Source organism: Monodelphis domestica, chromosome 7 (genome assembly GCF_027887165.1).
Source record: "Monodelphis domestica isolate mMonDom1 chromosome 7, mMonDom1.pri, whole genome shotgun sequence".
NCBI classification, from domain to species: domain Eukaryota; kingdom Metazoa; phylum Chordata; class Mammalia; order Didelphimorphia; family Didelphidae; genus Monodelphis; species Monodelphis domestica.
This window is the reverse complement of record NC_077233.1, coordinates 17,747,263-17,769,206: the sequence shown is the minus strand read 5'-3', so window position 1 is coordinate 17,769,206 and position 21,944 is coordinate 17,747,263. Positions and strand designations below refer to the sequence as shown.

The 21,944-nt window shown below is 46.2% G+C and overlaps 2 protein-coding genes across 2 annotated transcripts in view; one reads left to right on the top strand and one right to left on the bottom strand.

Moving 5' to 3' along the window:
* Positions 1-3,665: 3,665 nt before the first annotated feature.
* ASB14 (ankyrin repeat and SOCS box containing 14) lies at positions 3,666-20,159 on the top strand. Its single transcript, XM_007499959.3, has 11 exons — positions 3,666-3,776; positions 4,265-4,369; positions 4,839-5,021; positions 6,639-6,694; positions 7,440-7,571; positions 7,650-7,808; positions 9,424-9,669; positions 12,275-12,446; positions 14,164-14,707; positions 16,107-16,260; positions 16,979-20,159. The coding sequence occupies exons 3-11, from the start codon at positions 4,900-4,902 to the stop codon at positions 17,131-17,133; spliced, it is 1,740 nt and encodes a 579-aa protein (XP_007500021.3). The 5' UTR covers positions 3,666-3,776; positions 4,265-4,369; positions 4,839-4,899; the 3' UTR covers positions 17,134-20,159.
* The window catches only part of APPL1 (adaptor protein, phosphotyrosine interacting with PH domain and leucine zipper 1), a 48,791-nt gene continuing 46,599 nt past the window's right edge, over positions 19,753-21,944 (bottom strand). Inside the window, exon 23 of the mRNA XM_001362176.4 lies at positions 19,753-21,767. The gene's annotated coding sequence lies outside the window, so the exon portion shown is untranslated. The remainder of the gene's footprint in view (positions 21,768-21,944) is intronic.

The following is a 21,944-nucleotide window of genomic DNA, read 5'->3' as shown; positions in this document are numbered from 1 at the left end:
AAACACAAGAGAGAATCTGGGGATCTGATGAAAGAGAATGGACTGCCCCAAGAATGATTTCTCCTTTCGAATTGTTCTAGATTGGTAATTGCATTTCAATTCCTTATTCAGTCTTCTAATGGATTCTTGTTTTTCCCTGCAATGGGACAGATGGCCACCTGCCCACAGAGGTTCATCCTGTTCACTCTTGTCCCAGATCAGCATGATTTCCTCCTCTGTACACAGGGGACCTTCTTCCTTCCCCTTTGTATCATGAAGATGCTCTTTACCCTCACGTTCACCACGTGATGACGTTATTCACTTTAGATTCCTTCTCACGTCATACACTCTCAAGTCAAGTCACCAAGCATTCTGACTGTTCCAGACCTTGTGCCCAGGGCTGGGCATACAATCAAAATGAAAGCTAGTCCTGCCCTCAAGGAGCTCACGCTCTAGCATTAGAAAAAGCTGAAAAGAGGCTGGAAGGGAGTTGAAAAGACCCATGTGGGGAGGAGGGAAAGATGGTGGAGAAAGAAGTCTAGAGAGCTATGAATGGAGTAGGAAAAGAGAGGAAGGAGTGGATTGGACTGGCCTGGCACTTCTTTAAAATGGAGGGTCTGGGAGGAACTGACCAGTTAGGGAAATGGTTTTTCATTATTTCCCCTGACCACTTTACTCAATTGAAAAATAGAGCAATAATAGTTTCTATTTGATGAGAGGCAATATGGTGTGTGAATCTTAAAATTTACTCAGACTATACCTTAGAAGATTTGGTTAAGCTATTCCCCTATTGTAACAATGGAGATACTTGATCAGGAATATATTGGGAACTTTTAAATTACTCCACCCTACTCAGACAGTGCCATAGGGGAAGATAAAGTTGTAAACTCCTGATTGAACAATGAAAGTCCCCAACTCATACCTTATAGTAAAGCTAGATCCTTAACTAGGTCTATTTTTAGATCTAATACAAAAAAGTGTTACGTACCTGTAAAGGTTAAATTAGTACCTAAAAAGGTCAAGTAACTTACAAGCTTAACAAAGAGTTGTGAAGTACTCAGAAGATTTAATCTAACCAGAGAAGGTGAAAACAAAGAAGGTGAAAACTAATAATGGGCAGTCCTGGGAAAAGCATCTACTGTGATTGGTAGATGTAAAAATTTAGGGGAGGTGACATAAGAGAAAAATCTCTTTAAAAGGAGGCGAAGGAACAGTTTAGGGACAATTGAATTCAGTTACAATTGAATTCAGTTTGGAGAGTAATTTCAGTTCAGAGTGGAGGAACCCAGCTTGGAGATGATCTTGTAGTGAGTGATAAAGACTGACTCACTCTCCCTTAGGCTCAGGCTTAGGCCATTTTGGCCTAGGTCCTTTTACTACTGCTTGGCTCAGCCTGAGCCAGAGCAGTTTGAATGAATTCTCTCTCTCTCTCTCTCTCTCTCTCTCTCTCTCTCTCTCTCTCTCTCTCTCTCTCTCTCTCTCTCTCTCTCTCTCTCTCTCTCTCTCTCTCTCTCTCTCTCTCTCTCTCTCCCCTTCCCTTAATTCCTTCTTTCTTTATTAATTAAAATCTCCATAAATCCCAGCTGACTTGGGTATTTTAATACTTGGGAATTTCCCATGGTGACCACTTATTTTTAGATTTTTTAAAGTCAAAACACTAAAATTATTGCTTATAGTTTTGGCATTTACAGGTGCTGTCCTCAAAAGAAGACAATCCAGATATAGGCTGTGTGACCCTGCACAAGTCATTGTTCTAGGTAATTCTCTTAGAATAGAAGGTGTTGACCTAGTAAAGGGGCTTTTTTTTACCCAGGAGTCTCCTTTGCCTTTCTAGCCCTAGTTGTCCCTGTTAAAATAATGTAGCATTTTCCTGATTGTCTTGAAGCAAGCATTCTCCATGACTAAAAGTTCAGTTTACCCCTCACAAAGTATTTTGTAATAGAATTATAGGATCATAGGTTTGGAGCTGGACAGGACACTGGAGGCCCCCCCCCAGTCTAATGCCCTCATTTCACAGATGTTAAGAGACTTGCCCAAGGTCACGCAGGTGGTGTCAGCAGTGGCATTTGAAGCTGGACCTTCCAACGTCCAGTTCCAGCATTAATTCTACATTCCTTCACACAGGATGACCCTAGGTTATCAAGAGAAACTTGAATTTGGTTGGCAGTGAGGGGGGCTTTGATGGGGGCTTCCTTTTCAGATGTCTAGTGGACACAAAAATCTCAGAACTTTGGAGAACACCTCCTCACCCATAAAGATTGAGCCTTTTCGAGGGCTGCTTTCCTCCTTTGGTGTCTACCTGCCTCCCAGTTCTCACCTGTGACTCCAAGAAGCTGTAGCATGTGCAGTGGATGGGCTGAACCAGTTCGAGGGTAACCAGCAGGTCTCATACCTATTAGTAAGTTAGGGAGGTGTCTCCCCCAGGCATATGAAGACTTTCCATGGTGGGAGGGACATGTGAGAACAATTTGTTCCAGGGACCATGAAAGCCACAGAAGTGGGTGCTGTGGAGTGTGTGGAGCTTGGTTAGATATTAAAGAAACCAAAATTATCTGCTGCATCCTCAGCCATCATCAGTCATCCCAACTTTAGTCTTGCCACTCGATTTGGATGACTCCACAAGCTGATGGTTTTGTGCAACTCTGGCTCAACTGAGCCAATTTATATGTGACTCAAAAGACATTGCCCAGAAGTGTTATTTTAGACCTCTTTGAGCATGAAGAACAACAAGCAACTCCGTGATGTAGCATATAATACATGATATGCACATAGAATACATTTATAAATAGATAGAATGTACACATGTATGTATATAAACATATAAAATGAAGATTTTTTAAAAATTAAACCGTTACCTTCCATCTTGGAGTCAATACTGTGTATTGGCTCCAAGGCAGAAGAGTGGTAAGGGCTAGGCAATGGGGGTCAAGTCACTTGCCCAGGATCACACAGCTGGGAAATGTCTGAGGCCAGATTTGAACCTAGGACCTCCCGTCTCTAAAAATGAATACTCTTAAGGGAGCCCTACCTTTCCGGCTCCCTCCCTCCCAAATGACTTGGGAAATTTCTAAAACTACTTCAGATTTTGGTCTTCATTCTCATGAATGACACGCTATCCCGAAGAGTCTGCCACCTGGAGCTATGAAGGACCTTTACCATGTTGACTCCAAGCTGGCTTAGAAAGTCCTTGCATTCTTTCACAACTGTGACAGGTGCCGGGTGGAAGGAAACCTCATTATTTTTTCATCATTCATATTCTTATCTGGTATAACCTCACAATGCTGGGCTGTTAATACTTTTTACCAAGGAATGTTTTTTGAGCCCAGGTTATGCTTAAATGTTCTGTTTATCTTAAATGCATTTATTTCTCCTGTTCCCCAGGACACCATAGTCCAAATAAAGCAGCTGCCCAATGCATCCTGGACCTTTAGGATGGCTAAGCCATAACTCTAGCCAAACCTGATGTTGTTGCCTGTATCACTGAAATGGACAACTTACGGTTGGCTCTGGATGTGGCAGTGGACAGAGGGGTCACTCCCTTCCTGTGAGGACTTCCATTTTACCTCCCCTTAGCCAGTAAAGGGTAAGACAGGGTAAGGGTTATGTTTCCAAACATAGCCAGGCCACATGTGAAAAGCCAGCGTGTGCCAGGCTATCTTATGATTAGGTATTTATAGCAAGGCTATTCACAGCCTCGTAGGAGAGGGACGATGGCTTGGGTGTCAATGAAACTCTTCAGGCTGGTTCATTTCTTAACATTTCCAACTTCAGCTCAGTCTTAACAGCGTCAAGAAAAGGTAAAACGACCAAAGCTTGAGTTTGTAGCAAGTTCTTTTTATAAGCAGAGCTGAAATGATGGTTCCCTGTAATGCGTCCGATCTGGACGGGAGAGGCTCATTTTACAGTCTGGGGAGAGTGTGCTTGTTCCCAGTCTATGTACTAACATGATATTACTGAGGGAATATTCAACTTCTTCTCAATGTGCTGGGCACAGGAGATGCGTCCTGGGAGACAAGGCTATGGACACAGAGAGAAAGTTGTTCGCTATTTCTCATCATTTGGTTTAAACTCTTTCAGTGGCTTACTAACATGTACTTGTCCTTTTCCTCGATGCCCACCAGAAACTTCTCATTGATTTAAAAGAGGTGGGAAAGACTCAAAGCTACAGATGAGTGATTGATAGGCATTGGAAGAGGGAGCATCCACACAGGGAGTGCTCCATCCCAATGCAATTTCAGCCTAAAGCAAAACTACTATAATTCCTTACTGAGTGTTCTTTTCTCAGCTGGCTATAAAAGAGAAGAAATGGAAGAGTGAATAAAGCTCCCAGTCCAGTGCTTGCTGAAAAAAAATCCTCAGCTTCTTATCATGAATTTTTAAGAGACTAAACGTAAGTCCAGTCCTAGTTCCGCAGGCAGAAAGTGTCCTTAATAGAAAGGAAAATTAACTTTTTTGTAAATGTGTCAGGGCATGAGATATAGATTATTTATGTAATAAAGATTCAAGCAAACTTGGCGATAAGAACTTGTGGATGGCCAGAAGCGTCCCAAAGTGGGAGGGCAGAAGCTGGAGGACCGCAAGTCTGGGATTTGGGAGGGGGGACTCTGGACCAGATGGCCACTGAGATCTCTTCTAGCTCTGCTATTCTGCGATTATCCGAGCGATCCCATTCATTTAATGATCATTAACTGGCCCCCAGTTCTCTGCTTGAAATTATGATCCAAACCGAGGAAAAAAGGAACTCAGAAAACAATGTGTAAAGCTCTCAGAATCCAGTCTTTTTAAAGGAAGTTAAAATTTGTTTTTAGCATTTTCCTCAGTAATCAGTTCCGTCGCTGTGGCAACTTTCTCCAATTCAGCTGTGATTTGGAGTTTGTATCGCATCGCTTGGATTGTGGTTTAAAGCGACACACACATCCCATGAATACTCACATCACCGATGAAGACTCGGACGATGACTTTGCCACCCAATTCGTTATTCAGGAGAGTTTACAGGATATTTACAAGCCAGAGACCAGCCCACATGCAGAGGAGAATGAGAGGTAATGGCGTCCTCGCTGGAGATATGTTCAATGTTCTTTCTGATAATATTTGTGATAGCTCCTATTTATAAGGTATTTTGTGACTTATGGCAGGCAACGTAGTATAATATAGAAAGCTGGCCTCAAAGCCAGGAAGCCTTGAGTACAAACCCCACCTCTGACACATAATGGCTGTTGGACCCTCGACAAGTCACTCAGTGTCTTAGTACTCAAGGAGACTCTTTAAGGATTTCTTAATCTGCGTGTGTGTGTGTGTGTGTGTGTGTGTGTGTGTGTGTGTGTGTGTCTGTCCTTTGGAAGTTTAGTGAAATGTATGGAGCCCTTCTCAGAATCATGTTTTCAAATGTGTAAAACAAAATACTCGGGGTAAACCAGTCAGTCAGTCAATAAACATTTGAGCACCTAGTATGTGCCAGGCAGAGGAGCTAGGTGCCAGATTCAGAGTCAGGAAGACTCATCTTGCTGAGTTCAAATCCCACCCCAGACACTTGCTAGCTGTGTGACCTGAAAAATTAAAATTAGCCATCAATAATTTAAAATATCATATTTTAAGAGATTTATTAATGATCATTAGAAGTAACAGAATAAAAAGGGAACAAAATAAAAAACCACATGCCCATGGCGAATCAGTCTGTTCAAAAAACCTGCTGACCACCACAGCTGTGACCCAGGAAACAAAGAGAGGGAGAGCAGGAGCCCCCTCCCCCAATATAGTCCCCTGTTTACAGGAAGTATGTAATGACAGGAAGTCAGTGGGCTCCTGGAAAATGTAGTTTTTTAGGGTAACAGATTTCTAATTACACAGACCCTGGGCAAATCACTTCACCCTATTTGCCTCAGTATCTTCACCTACAAAATGAGCTGGAGAAGGAAATGGCAAACTATTCCTGTCTCTCTGACAAGAAAACCCCACATGGGGTCATGGAGGGCTGGACATGGCTGAAACTGAACAACATCGAGTTGGACACTGTAATCACTTGGTGATGACTAAAGAAACCAATCCTATTGAAATACAGTTATCAAAATATTTTTTAAAAAGTTACATGTTAAGATCCCTTGCTCTAAGATGCTAAATTGTAGCAAAGGTGATGACCTACATTGGTAGAGGGAGACATCTCACCCAGGAGTTCCCTAAACTAGTTGAAACCACAAGGCTAGTTCCCATCTTTTATGATGTAACAAAGAAGTTTCTTCAAGCAACCCTCTGAGATTGGTGCCTGTATGATCTCTTTCAGAGATTAGGAAAAAACAAAACTCAGAGACAAGTGCTTGTCCAGGGTCACATAGTATGTGTCAGAACTTTTGATTTCACATACAAAGCCATTCTTTTCCCCTTCTTCACTGTGTCATCCATTTAGTAGCTTCTGACTTAGGTTTTCTATTCATTATTCTTTTCTAAAATCATTAACACCATAGATGTAAATGGTCACTACGCACCAGTGTGGTTTACCCCATACTTCATTGTGTCAGGTTCTAGCAATCACTTGGTCCTAGATTTTTTTCCTGGAGCCCTAACCTCTTCCTCTATACCTATTGCTTGATATTAAAAACTCCTCCTGCCCCCTCTCCCCCCATCACTGGCGTGGCAATTTCTTTTCTTTTCTAATTTTCTTGTAGCCTCCATTCTTTTTTGAGCCCAGAATATAAGAAGATCATTGAAGCCATCAAGGCAGTTAAGTACTCTCCTTATTCTACCCTCAACAGTTTATGGTAAGATATGATTATAGTAATTTAAGAAACTTTATTTTTAATTTGGGGCAATAAGGAAGTCACTTCCCCAAGCAAGATGGTGGAAGGAGGATAAATTAGTCATTGAGGCATAGACAATGCCTCAAAAGCATTGGGTGAACCTGGGTTATCCTGAAAGGAACCTTAGAGGTCATCTAGACTAATCCTCTCATTTTACAGATGAAGCAATTGAGGCTCTGAGAAGTTGTGACTTTCCTAGAGTCACAGCGATAGTAAGTACCAGAGCCAGTCAGGCAATATACATTTATCAGGTACCGACTCTGTGCCTGGGACTGTGTTGAGGCAAAAGACAGAGTTTGGAACCCAAGTCATTTGACTCCAGAGTCAGGGTCCCATTCACTATATTTCCCTGCTTGAACCATCCACAGGCAAATGGTATCAACTCCATTTTTTTTCACCTCGTACCTTGTAAATATAAGAACCCAAAGGCAATTGGCTAATTCACCCAACATTTATCAATTATTTGATGTGTACAAGGCACTGTGGGGGATTTTAAGTCAAACAAAATAGAATTCAGAAAGTTTGCTACAGTAGATGGCATGAGATGGGTCTTGATAGAAGGTTCCAACTGGACCAAAATGGGCAGCAAGGGTTCATGGTCTAAGTCTGCTCAGGAGAGGGAGCATGAGTCATGGCCCCACATGCCAAAGGTGAGCTTGTCCTCCACAGGTGAGGAAGATGCTCTATCAAAGCTATCTATGCACTTTTCGGCATTTGAGGAGACGGATCAGACAGGCTGGCTCCCATTACACCATGCGGCAACCCAATTAAATAAACACATCCTGGAGCTCACTCTGAAAGGTAACTGGTTCCCCCGACCTCCTTCCTCACGGCTCCCCTCTATTGCTTCATCCTTTTATATTCAATGGGGTCTTTCAGGTTCACAACCCAGAGTATGGGATCAAACCACTCGGAATGGTGAGACGCCCCTCTTCTTGGCAGTGGACAAATGCCTCTTGGAAAATGCCAACTTTCTTCTTCTCAATGATTGTGACCCCAACACTCAGAATGCAGAAGGCCATTCTCCATTACTTATGGGTAAATGAAAACTTCCCTTCCTTGAATTAGTGGTGATCCAACATGGCGGCTCCATGATGGTGAACAGGGAATTGGGCTGAACATTTTTGATGTTGGTGAAGGTTCTCTCCTTCGCTGTATCTCATCATATTGCCAACACCGTGGTTTGTATCCCCTATGAATTAATTAACGGGAATATACCAGGCAATTCCTATGGGCTGGGGATACAAAGACACTCAAGGAGCTTCTTTTCAATCAGAAAAAAACTGTCTTTACAGATTATTTATTCAATACTTGGAATCTTTCTTTGAAAGAGTCATGATACTCACTGGGGTGGATTCCATCTCCCACTGATACTGCTGACAACTCCTTCATAGTTGCCACAGCCAAAAAATTCATTCCCTGCAAGAGCTGTACTTCATAATTAGCATGCATATGGTAGGGGCAGGCTGTGTATGACACAGTGGATAGAGTAGCAGGCCTGGGGACAGGAAGACCTGAGTTCAAACCTAGCCTCAGACACTTACTAGCTGAGTGACCTTGGCTAAGTCATTTAATCCCCTTTGCCTCAGTTCCTCATCTGTTAAATTAGCTAGAGAAGAAAACGGCAGACAATTCCAGTATCTTTGCCAAGAACCTTACCCCCTCCTGACCCCACCAAGTGGAGTCATGAAGAATCAGACGTGATTCATTAACAACACTATACATATGGAGGAAGGAAAGGGGAAGGCTTGCTGGGGTTGGAACTATGAGAGGAAGTGTGTCCTAGGACACTCACAGGAGGATTATGAAGGAGGCATGTCCTGGTATGAGGCCAAGTCTACACTGGCAGGGGAAGGCAGGTGTGGGCAGAGGAGGAAAGCAGGGCAGCACAGTGTTTGCCCACTGAACTTACAAGCTGAAGGCTTGGGTGGGGGGACAAGCCTTGGTGGAGGAATGGGGGGAAAGGAAAGGGATCCTGGATGGGGTGGACCATGCTGGCTATATTTTCTATCCTTGGACAAAGTTTGGATGGCCCTACCTTGGTTAAAGCTCTTGACCTTTTAGAGGAGTAGCTCTAAATTTAGCTTAGCTGGTCCTTGGATGGGTCCAACCCCTGGCCCATAGTTGATGTCTTACCAGCTCAGAAGGACCTTCTGGAGCTTATGCTCCACCAGTTTAGCCCCCAAGAGCTGTTGTCTCCACCCATCCTAGAAAGACTTGACAGAAGTGTTTGGGAGGGGAGGGAGTGATTGATTGCATAGGGTTTACTGTGTGCCAGGCAATGTGCCAAGTGATTTTTATAACTATGATCTCCTTTGATCCTCATCTTGTGAAGTTGGTGCTAGTCTTCTTCTCATTTTACGGTTGAGGAAACTGAGGCAGAGTTTGTGACTTGCCAAGGCCGCATAGCTAGTCATTATCTGAGACTAGACTTGAATTTGTGTCTTCCTTCCTGTGGGATGAGCAGAGCTCTATCCATGGTGCTACCAGCTATTCTAAGTAGCTAGAAAGGAGAATGTTGGGAGGGAGGGAGTGACTCAGTTCTGTTTGGTTTTCCAATCAGGGCAAACCAGTGAAAGCCCTGAAGGGGGGCTCAGGTGGTTTGCTCTCCTTGCCTTTGGGAAGGAGGCTGAACTCTCTCGTGTTCTCCTAGCCGTCAAACACTGCACCTACGACATGGCCTCCTTGCTCATCGGCTTCGGGGCCAAGGTCAACCTGCGGTGTGCCAACAAGAGGACCCCATTGCACGAGGCTGCCCGGCTGGGCAGGAAGGACATGGTGGACCTCCTGTTGTGTTCTGGGGCTGATCCTGACCCACAGAGCACCTACGGATTCACTCCGCTTGCTCTGGCTGCCCAAGGTGGGCACACGGAAGTCATGCAGCTCTTACTCCAAAAAGGTAAGCACGTCTGGGTGTGGGGATCCCCTTCAGCGTCTGCACCTGCCTGGGACTCAGTGGAGACAGCCCAGAGTCTCCCGAGGCCTGCGGACAGTAAAGGATCTGTCCTGAGAAGGGAGACTTGGACATCCGAAGTGGGATACCCTAGGGTGATAGATAGATGGAGACTTTGAAGGAACGAGTCTGGCGTCGTCATCCTAAAAGGAGGAAACGGTCCCCGAGAGACTCAGCGGCTTGTGCCCAGGCACAGAGCCTGGTTTAGGAATCCATTATATTATTATGCATTGTTTATCCATCATGACACACTGTCTCCCGAGCTGCAGTCTCTTAGGCAGGGTAGGGACGGTTCCCCTCTGCCTTAGGAAGCTTTCTTGCATTTCCTAGGAGGTACTTCATAAATAAATACCTGCGGATTAGCGAATCTGCCCATTTTACAGATGGAGCAGCGAAGACTTATACATGATCATACAGCTATTAAATGCCTGAAGAGGGGCATTTTTAAAACCCTGGTGCTCCACTGGGGTTGGAGTCTCTTCTTTGGTCCATACTTTTTTGCTTGGAATGCCACCTGTATTTGCTTGTGTCCTAACCCAGCAAATCTTCCTCCCTCCTTTCTCCCCATCATCCTTCTAAGAGCAGGTCATAGACCAGAATCTGGGATGTAGAAACCTTAGTAAGGTCCCTCCCATGGAGGGATTTGCTGGTTTGTAGCGCTGGAGGAAGAAGGAAGCGGCAAACTGCCCCCGTGTCTTTGTTAAGAAAACCCCAAATGGGATCACAGAGTTGGACATGGCTGGAAAATGAGCCAACAAGAGCTGGAGGGCCCGGGGGAATCATTCGGATCCAACTCCTGGTTTTATAGATGTGAAAACTGAGGCTTAAGTGCGAGGTTAAGGGGCGCAAGGTCATGCAGTGGGAGAGCTGGGATTTGAACCCAGGTCTTCCAATTCCCAATCCAATGGTCATTTCACGGTATTACTGACAGTTTTCTTATCTCATAGATGAGGGTCCAATTTAACTTCAACATATTAAACCCAACAGACAGTAGGGACCTACTCTGTGCATGGCTCAAAGAAGACGTGATTAAAAAGAGCATCTCCACTCTGCTACACACCTTGTGTGACCTTGGTGTCATGGTCATGGGTGTGCCCGGAGAAGCAAGGTGGGAGGGCCAGGGTTCGGTGCATTGGGGTGCCCCCTTAGCTGCCCAGGGAGGACTGGCACCTCTGGTGGGAGGGCCAGGGTTGGGTGCACTGGGGTGCCCCCTTAGCTGTCCAGGGAGGACTGGCACCTCTGGTGGGAGGGCCAGGGTTGGGTGCACTGGGGTGCCCCCTTAGCTGCCCAGGGAGGACTGGCACCTCTGGTGGGAGGGCCAGGGTTGGGTGCTGCCCCCTTAGCTGCCCAAGGAGGACTGGCACCTCTGGTGGGAGGGCCAGGGTTGTGTGCACTGGGGTGCCCCCTTAGCTGCCCAGGGAGGACTGGCACCTCTGGCGGGAGGGCCAGGGTTGGGTGCATGGGGTGCCCCCTTAGCTGCCCAGGGAGGACTGGCACCTCTGGTGGGAGGGCCAGGGTTGGGTGCTGCCCCCTTTGCTGCCCAAGGAGGACTGGCACCTCTGGTGGGAGGGCCAGGGTTGGGTGCACTGGGGTGCCCCCTTAGCTGTCCAGGGAGGACTGGCACCTCTGGTGGGAGGGCCAGGGTTGGGTGCACTGGGGTGCCCCCTTAGCTGCCCAGGGAGGACTGGCACCTCTGGTGGCATCCAGCTCTCACCTGTGGCTCCAGGAAGCTAGTGTGTGCCATGGCCACATCCTGGTAAAATGTCTTGGCAGGAGGTCTAAACCGAGGGAACAATCTGTTCCACAAAGGTGGCTGATGTCGTCAGGAGATCAGTGTGTACCGTAACAGTCACAGAAGGAAATGTTAGGTTCTGATGACGCATCAAAGGGTGCCGCCGTCTTCTGCCATATTTCTGTTGCTATGTGGGATATGGCTCTCCTCTCAGAACATGAGCAATATGGACATGAGTAATGCACGACAATGTGGGTATAACCTATATCCGACTATTTACTGACAAATAAATGGGGGGCAGCAAAGGAGGAGAGGAGAAAACCTGAATTGTAAAATGTCAGAAAACAATTGTCCAAAATCTTCTCTACGTGTGACTGAAACGTCAAGTAAAAGGAAGAGTTAAAAAGTACACGAGCAGGACCAGAAGAGCCCTGCCTCCAGGAGCTCGGCTGCCGTGGTCAGGGCAAGAGCCACGGTGAAAGTGCCCTCCACCTCCGCAGAGAAGGATGCGCTCCAAGTGCAGGCTGAAACAGACCTCACACGTTTTTTCTTTGTTTCTAGCTTTTCACTGATTTAGAATTTAGCCCTGTGGCGAATATGGAAACCCGGCAAGCTTTCACGTGTATAACTGCCTTCCCAATGGTGGCGGAAGGGCAGGAGGCAGTTAGAAAATCTGGAACTCCGAATCGGGGCACTCCTCGCATTGCACGAGTGTACGCACTAGAGGTTCACGTGCAGCGAGGATAAATAATTGGGGAGGGGAAGACGCTTGGGGTTCCGTATCAGAAAGCTCCAAACAAGCTTTCTTTGTCCTCCCAGGGGCCAACGTCTTTTCCCAGGCTTCGGACTCCTCGTCCATTTTGCTTGAGGCTGCTGCCGGGGGCAATCCCGACTCTCTGAATCTCCTTCTGGAACATGGAGCTGATGCCAACGTCCCAAAGAGTTCGGGCCACTTGCCTATTCACGTAGCCGCTGATCGAGGCCATCTGTTGTAAGTTCAAATAGTATCCGCATCGTTAAAAACCAAAAAGTGCGCTTTCCAGGGACGGTTTCCAGTTCAATTAAGTTGGATTCGTTTCAATTCAGTTGGATCGGATTCAATCATGTTGGTTTCAGTTCGGTCCAACCAGCATGTATTAAGGGCCTCTTTAGTGCCCGGCACTAGAAATCCACAAACAAAACCGTTCTTGCCCCCCAGGAGCATGCCAGGAGCACATGTTCTGTTAGGGAAAAGCAGCTCAAACCCAGAGAAGTCACTACCAAATACAGGGTGACCCAACAGTCCGAGGGCAGCTTTGAATGTCAGTAACTTCAAAAGTGTAAATGCTACCAACATACAAAAACAGCCCTGAAAAGGGGGATTGTTTTATTTTTTGAAACACTGCCATGCTTCCTGCTGAAATAAGCGTGACCGCCATCTTGGGCTTTACACGGCCCTTGCTGATTTCTGACTAAACGTGTTCACCAGCTGGGTCACCAGGGCCTGGGAGGAGGATGCTCGTAGCCAGGCTTTTCTCGCTTCATGGAATTCTCCCGCTCCTTCCCCGAGGACCTCGCGCAGCCTGCTTTCCGGTTCCCAGAGAGGAATCCCCTTGTTTGTTGTTCCCCGACTTTTTGGTGATGTCCCCTTGCGTGACTCCGCTTGGGGCTTTTTGGGGAGAAGACTGAACCACACCAGAAGGACCAGTCGTCGTCTTCTGGGTTCCAAGGCGTACGGTGCAAGCTGGGGGAGTGAGTGCTTCCATGGGGGCAGCTAGAAATGCAAAAAACAAACCAACCAACCCAGAGCTCACTATGTGCCCAGAACTGCACCAACACTGGAGATTAAGATAGAAACGTGAAGGCAGTGCTTGGCCTCAAGGAACTAACATTCTCACGGGAGAGGCCGCACGTGGAGGGGAGTGATGGAGGGCCAGCCAGGGTTTGGAAAGTCACAGGAACGGTCATTGGAACCACAGGGGCATAGAGGGATGTACCCTTTCCAGGAGCAACGACAGAAGCAGCTGATGGGACTCTCCCGATTTCGGGGGGCCCTGACCCTTTTCAGTAACGTGAACAAAGTGGGGGGCCACAGGATCTCCCCATTGATATTGGTCTACTTTAGGTTGTCCCATGTGGATTGGGAAAATGCTGAAAGAAATCCGAGAGAGACGGTTGAAGATTATGGAGTAGTTACCGTTGGTTGGGTAAAGCTGGCAGCGATGTGCTTAATCCAGCATCTTACCTTACTAGCTGTGCCCCCCTGGGCAAGTCATTCACTCTGTCTCAGATTCCTTATTTGTAACCAACAGACGAGCACCTAGCTCTCGGGGTCGAACAAGGAGGACTGTAGCGAGCCCAGATGCAGGAGGCAGGGTAGCAGGGAGCGATCATGGCCAAAAGGAAGGGATGGAACCACTGAGGAGGAATCGGGCTCGGCTTGCTAACCGCTGGGAGCAGAGGTTGGGCTTGTGAATGGAGTGCCGCAGGGGAAGGGGACCGTAAATGCCGATGCTAGGTAGGAGACAATTCCGGCTGAGAGCCATGAAACTTGTTCATCGGGGGAGCAGCGGCCGTAAGCAAGCCTGAAGCTTGCCAGCAGACTGGAGGAGCCCGAGGCGCGTCCTGGCGGTCGCTTCACACTTCACACGGGGAGGTGCGCATGGGTGGATCCTGAAGCTCACACACGTTTGGAGATGTCATTGGGAAATGTCTTTCTCTGTTCCCAGAGCATTAAAGGTTCTGGTCCCCGCGACGGATTCGCTGGCCATCAAGAGGAGCGGGATCAGCCCCCTTCACTGCGCGGCGGCCGGGGCGCACTCCCAGTGCCTGGAGCTCCTCCTCCAAGTCGGCTTTGACGCCAACTTCATGCTCGATCAGAAGATCCGCAAACACTACGACGATCAAAGAAAGTCGGTCCTGTACTTCGCCGTGTCCAACGGCGACGTCTCCTCCGTGAAGCTGCTCCTGAACGCGGGGGCTCTGCCCAATCAGGACCCCGTCAACTGCCTCCAGATCGCCCTCCGGATGGGCAACTACGCGCTGGCGAGCCTGCTGCTGCGGCACGGCGCCAACGTCAACTACGTGTGCAGAGTCAACCCTCTGCACTTCCCATCCGCCCTGCAGTACACGCTCAAGGACGAGGCCATGCTGAGGCTGCTGCTCAACTACGGCTACGATGCCCAGAGCTGCTTCGATTGTCCCCACGGAGACAGAGCGCATTCCCGCTACGCCTTCGAAGGCTGGACCTCGACGGTCATCCGAGACACCCTGGTAAGGGCTGGGGACGGTGATGGCACTTCCCTGGGGAGGGGGGGGGGGATCTTCTCGCCGTTTAATTGGAGACAAACGGCCGCCACAGGCAGGCGTGGCAAGGCTACTTCAGAAACAGAAATGCGCCAAACTCAAGCCGAGAATGTTTCTAGGGAGAAGATTCAGCCAGCTCTGGGACTCCCGGGTGTGCCTTCACTTCCAAGCTCACGTGGGAGGAATGCTCAGTAGTGATAGTCTAGACACGCATCCACACAGACGGGAGACAATAAACATGCCCTTGGCTCCATCTAGCCGTGAGGTCACAGGACAGGGCTTGAATGGCAATTCGGTGTAGAAGCGTGTGAGGCTCGCCGTGGCCCAAGGTGGTCTCTCTAATGTCCAAAGACTTCAAGGCATAGATGTAGAGGCAAGTCCAGCGACAGCCCTTTGACCCCCCCCCCCCCCTAATTTTTAAGACAACAGGAAGTGGAGACGGAGGTGAAGTTCAGAGGCAAAACCTTTGGGAGGAGTAGAAAAGGATGGCAGAACCGTGTTGCTTGCCGATTTGTGGGCTTCCCAAAGACGGGGGTGGGATGTCAACATAACAGCCATGCCTGAGCTCTTTGTCTAACTGGGCTCCATCATAACCCTGAACAAAACAATCGGAATATGAGTTGGGTTTAGGGTCACTTCCTTATCTCCGGTGGTCTGGCCACAGGCTTGTCCCATAATAATTCAGATAAGAATACATGGGCAGGAAAACTCATGAATTCCCAGGATAAGTTGTTTGAATAGATTCATGGATTCGTGAAAAAGATCTTGTCCTCCTTGCAAAAAAAAATTATGGAAATATTTTCCAGGTTCTCCTCCAAAGTGTCAAAATAAATGGATTTAAATATTTAAAAAAGCATGCATGGGCAGGGCCATAAGAAATCGGCTCTCTAACCTCATGTTATTAACTCATTCTACTTGAAAAGTGAATTCTATAATGACAGACTAAAATGGATCTGTGATTGCATTGCTTTGAATGCTCTCTCTAATGATGGGAGGAAAAAAATGCAACCGTAATGATTCTCTTTCAAAAAAGTGGCTTTTATACATCAAAATTCCTTAAGATTTCTTGAAAGATAAAAACAGAGAAAATGAAAATCCCTGATAAAAAATGTCAGGCAAGGTTTAAAACAAGGTGACACACTCAAAAGAGGCGAACACCACTGTCATGGAAGTCCTCTTAGATGCACATAGTAAGGACTCATGACATATCTTCCATAGTTTTAGAGCAGCCAGTGTACTTCATCTTAACGAGGTTGAAATGGTAGCTTGCTCAGGGTCCCTGAGGCCCATTTGGGACTGGAGCCCCTCCGTCTTTCCTGGAGAAAAAGTTCTGATGACCAGCTTTGATGTGGATTCTCTTCCTCAGTTTTGTGAAGTGATCACCCTGCCTTGGCTTCAGCACCTCTCGGGGAAGGTCATTCGGGTGATGCTCGACTACGTTGACCGAGTTCGGATCTGCTCCAAGTTAAGAACGGTCCTCCAAGAGCAGGCATCATGGTCAGAAATCAATTGGGTCCTCAGTAAGTACCAGGGCTTCTGAGCCCAAGTATGGAAGGCACGTCTCTTCCCACCTTGTTACCAAGGGGCACCGGAGATGTAGAGAACCTCCCTATTGATGGTTCATTTCACTCTAGACCCAAAGGCAACGCTAGGGCACTCCGTGAGTTGTATTTCTTCCCTTTCTATAGAAATTGTGGTTCAGTCCTGAGGTCACAGCAGTTGTCCACGTTTGGGAATGGCCTGGGATGGGTGCACTTCAGGTGACAGAAGTGATGCGCTACATGGCCAGAGTCAGAGAGGCTGTCAGAGTGATGGCACACGTCTCTCCAACCCCCAATTCTTGGGGCGCAGGGAGCTCTCCTCCATCTCATCTTTACTCTGTGCCATCTCGCCTTTTTCTTCTTAATGACTTTGGGGTTTCACATGAATTCAGGTCAGGCCTCAACGATGAAATCCTTAGGAAATAAGAGTTGAAAACTATTAAAAGCAGGCACTGCTTTTGGATCTCACAGGAAAGGGCTACATATGGGGCTTACCACGCTGAGCTCACAGTAAGTCTTGAGCAGGGTGGGCAGAAAGGAGAAGTGAAAAGGCCATTCTCCAGGACCAAATGACCCTTTAGAAATCAGTTTGGGAGGAAAAACTCAGGAACTTTTGCATGGTTGAGCCATTCTTCTGTCTTTGCCAATGGAATCCTATCGAACTCTTGGGACCATTGACCATTTTCTTTCATTTCAGCAAATCCCCGTTCCCTCAAACATCTTTGCCGTCTGAAGATTCGGAAATGCATGGGACGCTTACGACTACGCTGCCCCGTCTTCATGTCGTTTCTTCCGCTACCCAAGCGACTGAAAGAGTACATCCTTTACAGAGAGTATGACCTGTGCGGATGAGGAGCTTTAACAGGGTCCTGGTAGCTGAGCGACTCCAGAGAAGACCGTCTGACGCTAAAAGTAAAGGATTCGGATGTCAACCCTTCCCTTTGTCCATCTCCACGTGTAGTTGATGGTGTCGTATTCGCGTGTGAATTCCTTCCATTGGCTGCTGAAAACAAGTCTAGCAGATAAGCCTCAGGGAATCAGAATCACATGGAGGTTGAGCCTGGGCCAGTATCCCACACAGTAAGGATCAGAGAAGCCGGACTCGAAATCCAAGTTTTCTGGACCTTAAGCTCAGCTCTCTAGTCATTCTACCGTCTTGTTTCTATGGTGGAGTTCTAGGAATGAAAACATGACCATCTCGGTGAACTGAACGATCCCAATTTCTGGCTAATGATGTTTCCAGCTTGGCATAAAGCTTTCCAAAACTGTACCACACAGCTCTGCACGTTAAGGCATTCTCAAGAAGATGAAGACGTTGGTGGCTGATCTTGCAATTCTCTAATTTTTGCAAGTTTTTACTGTTAGCATTGGCAGATGAAGAACGCGATGAGGGGCTGCTAGGTGGATTGAGAGCCAGGCTTGGAGATAGGGGAGGAACTTGGGTTCAAGTTCCACTTCCTAGCGGTGTGACTAGCAAAGCTGCTTAACCCCAATTCTACCCTGGAACTGATACTTCATGTCCGTTCTGAGTCAAAAAGCAAGGGTTTCAAAATAAAGAACAAGAACATGGCGATAGGGTTGGATGGCCCGAGTCCTGATTCTGGGTTGGCCTCTAAAGAGTTGTCCTCAGTTTTCTTATCTATTAAACAAGGGGAGGAGACCAGACCGTCTCCGAGGTCCATTCCGGCACCAACATTTCCACTCTAGGCCACCTGGGTCAGGGAGCTTCCATTCAAGCTCCAGACCCAAGTGACGGCCGTGTGGTTAGGGTCAAATTCCCAAAAGTCTGAGCTGTAAAACTAGGGGGATGTTAATCAGCAAAAGCATTTGTTAAGGGCCTCCGACATGCCATTCGCTCTGCTTGGTGTCGGAGATGCAAACACAAGAGCCGGTCCCTGTCCTCGGGGAGCCTTGTGCTGCTGCTAGGATACATACATGTTAGCAGCGTCCATGTATGGGCCCAAGGAAAGAGGCAAAAGCTGTTAGAAAAGGTATTTCAGGAACAGAAAAGGTCAAAGACTAATGTGATCAAGTGCCCTCTCTTAGAGGGGTTTGGAGGAAAGTGCTTCGTGATCAGAAATCGTCCAAATGAGGTCGTGGTTGATTCTCTGGGATTCGTTCGCATCAAGATTTACCTCAGAACCAGACCAAAGCCCAGTGCTGAGCTCTTGGGCCTCACAAGTGAGCTGAGGGGGCTTCATTTGGCCGAGTTTCGCGTAAACGTCTTCCTCCACGATGCTGGCTAGCTGTTAAGCTTGCCATTAAGAGACTGCCAACAGAGAGGGAGCCGCTTTCAGTAAATATACGTGAACTTAAAATGTGGCGACACTGTCCAACTTCGGATGCCTTCCGCACAGAGAAACATTCAGAGAATTGGTAGATTTATTGATTATACAATGATAGCATTTGATTAAATGAGCCGAATGATTGTGCTCCTGTATCTTAAAATAAAGGCTCTAAACAGCGGGCCCGATGATGTAAACATTTGGCTTTAAACATTCGCATGCATCCCAAGAACATTATACTTTTCTGGCTATGCTAATATTCAGGCAATACAATCAATCGTTTGATAGAAAAAGAAAATGTCAGCAAAGCAATCCCTTTCCACAGTCCTAGTTTAATGGCAGAGTCTGATTCAGTAAACAAGAGCACCTTCCAGGACCATGTGATGTGCACTGGCTCCCCGAGTTCCCGATAGGGGGCTGAAAAGCACACATTTACTCCGGGGGGAGTAGACTTAGCAATGGACTGTCTTTTACAGAAACGTTTGCAGCAACAGCTGGCATTACGAGTCCATTTCTTCTTAATTTGAGTTTTAAGGTCAGGTTGGGTGCGCACATGTGCATGGGATATACATGGAGCCATAGGAGTTAAATTATAAGCAGAAACCTCATTCCCTTTCCAAAGGTTATAAAATAGCGAGGACCAGCCTACACACATGAAGCCTCTATAAGAAGAAAAGGGTGTTTAGTCCTCAAAGAAAGGATACCATTGAAGCAACACTATAGGTCTATGCTGGTCCTACACAGCCCAGCGTCACACTGGGCCCAGCAGAACGCCTAAGTGCTGCTGGAAAGAGAGCAAAACGTAAAGAGAAAATGTTTAACAAAATACAATGCAACGTAGATAATGTCAAGCTGTGGTTTTCTCAGTTAAGGTGTGGCTGGGAGAGATTAATTTGTATCTAAGCTTCACCCCAGTTTTAGAGTACGGCAATTCTTTAGGAAGTGCTTAGTAGTAGAAAGACCAAAATGATGGTAAATGGAAGCCTGGTAACACGTCAAGTCCAACGACTGGAAAATGTCAGTTTTCACTGCCTATCACGTTCTTGAAAAAATGACAATACATGGACTTATTTAGTGGTGTAAGCAGAAGAACAAAGTCCGCATCTGACAGTGTTGTTAATCATTTGAAAGCACAAAGATTCAATACAAAGATTTAGATTCATTCACCTATTTCAAACCCCCATTATATATAAAACACATATTTTATTATACATTTAAAATCCAAATAGCATATTACCTTCGGTCCTGTCAGCAAATATTTCATGTTCAGTTTTACAATATAAAAAACTCCCAATGTCATCACTGTCTTATATACAATTCCAATTCTAAAGGGAAAATTTTGCATGACTTTTAATTGTTGAAAACACCAATAAAAGAATCAATCTAGTAATACAAAGATCTGCCCGTGTCCTGTTACAAAATCACCTGAACATACTACAAAAAGTAGTCATTTTTGTACATGGACCTTTTCTCATGTTAGCTCTTGGACAATCACAAGGGATGGCTTAAAATGTAATGAAATTCTGATTTCCCACAGATGCTCCTTAATAACCGAATCTTTAATTCCCTGGGAAGGAGGATTAAATCTCATAGCCGTAAGGCGAGCCACCATTTCTCCAATGAAATGCTCCCCATTGGAGGGGCTCTTTTGACCTCCTGCAGCACAGCAGATCAATGCTGAGCTATCAAATGAAACAAGAATAAAAATAAAGTCAATGAGATGACTCAAGGCTCTGGCATCAAACAGATGCTTCAGCTGTTGAGAATGCAAAAGAAAAGCTATTCCTATAAAATGCCTACATTTTCTTTAACTCCAAAATGTGTAGAAGGGTTGACTTCTTGGTTAAATGGAAACTCTCAATTGGCATTATGTTTATTTCTCAGTCAGTCATCTCTTCCCTTTGTTCTTTGTCCCTTTTACTCGGTCAATACAATTCAAAAAACTAATAACATTTTGTGGTTCTAGTGTGAAACTCCACAAAACGGGAGTTGTTCCAGAACACTGACTTCAGGCACTTTTTAAAATGTCAACATGTCCAATTTTAGTATCTGACAATCAAGAGCAGAAACGAAAACGTGACAGCTGGCTAGGTGTGTATGGATGGTGGCGGCCTGGGACTAAGAAATTGTCTGCTGACCTACTGTGTGCATTTCTTTGAGCTGCAGATTGTGCTGCTTCCATCTTTAACCTGGGGGGGGGGATACCTTAAATATCCCACTTCTGTTCTCACTGGGGTTCAAGAAACAGATATTAAGCCCCTGCTCCATGCAAGGCCCCTATGGGGCTGAGGACCGAAGACCAAACCTACCTCCTTGTGTGCTGTGAGCGGGAAGGCACACAAGTGGGATAGGAGAGACTGACCACTGCTGGGGTCAGGGCTCCAGGGAAAGTGCCAGGAGCACCATGAACAGAGAGAACATCTCATTGACTTTCAGTTGCAGGGGCCGGGGGAGGAGAACTTCAATATACAGATTGGCTGGGGGCAGTGGATGGGAGCAGACTGGGAGACCTAGAGGTAGAGAATAGTAGTCTACTTTGACTAGAATGGTGAATATAGAAAACTGAGGAATAGTATGTGATCTGGCTAGAACCAGATCGTGAAGGGCCTTGAATGCCAAGATTGGTAGTCTACACTTGACTTGGGAGGCAATGGGCAAGTCTAGATGCAGAAGAGTGATGTGATCAGCTCAGTCCATTAAGACTTCCAGGACCACAGTATGAATGACAGTTTGAAGAGGGGACTGAATGGAGACAAAGAAATCAAGAAAAAAAAGGCAAGTGTAGGCAAGAAGAAATGAGAGTCTGAATTAGTAATCAGAAATAAACATATATAGTTAACTATCAGTTACCTACAGGGGAGCATAGGCTGGAATTATCCAGGATAGCAACTAAATTAAAAAATAATTTTTATTCAGCTTTAGGATTTTTAAATTTACATTTAGATATGGGTTTGCTACTATAGAATTGACAATACTTCAAAACAAAAGTAAAGCCATATTGTAGGGACTAAGAAAAACAGGAAAATTGCCTACCTTCCTCATTTTACTCTCCCCAAATCAAAGTCATCCTGAATCAGGAATAAAAAGTCTTTTCTTTACCATGTATGTTTACCAGCTTATGCAGAATATGCCCTTCTTGCTAAAGCCTTCCTCTGTTTCTTGTTTTTAAAGAACTCCCCCTCAAGGCCATAAAGATTGCCTCTGAAATAAGAGTAAATAGACACAATCCATGAGGTAACAAAGGATTTAAGCAGAATATGCACTACTTATCAGTAAGGACTTAAGAATAAGATTTTACATGGATGATTATTGATCAAAGAACAATTTTTCAAGTGAATAAAACACTTTGAAAGGAATAAATTTGTGTTGACATTTAAA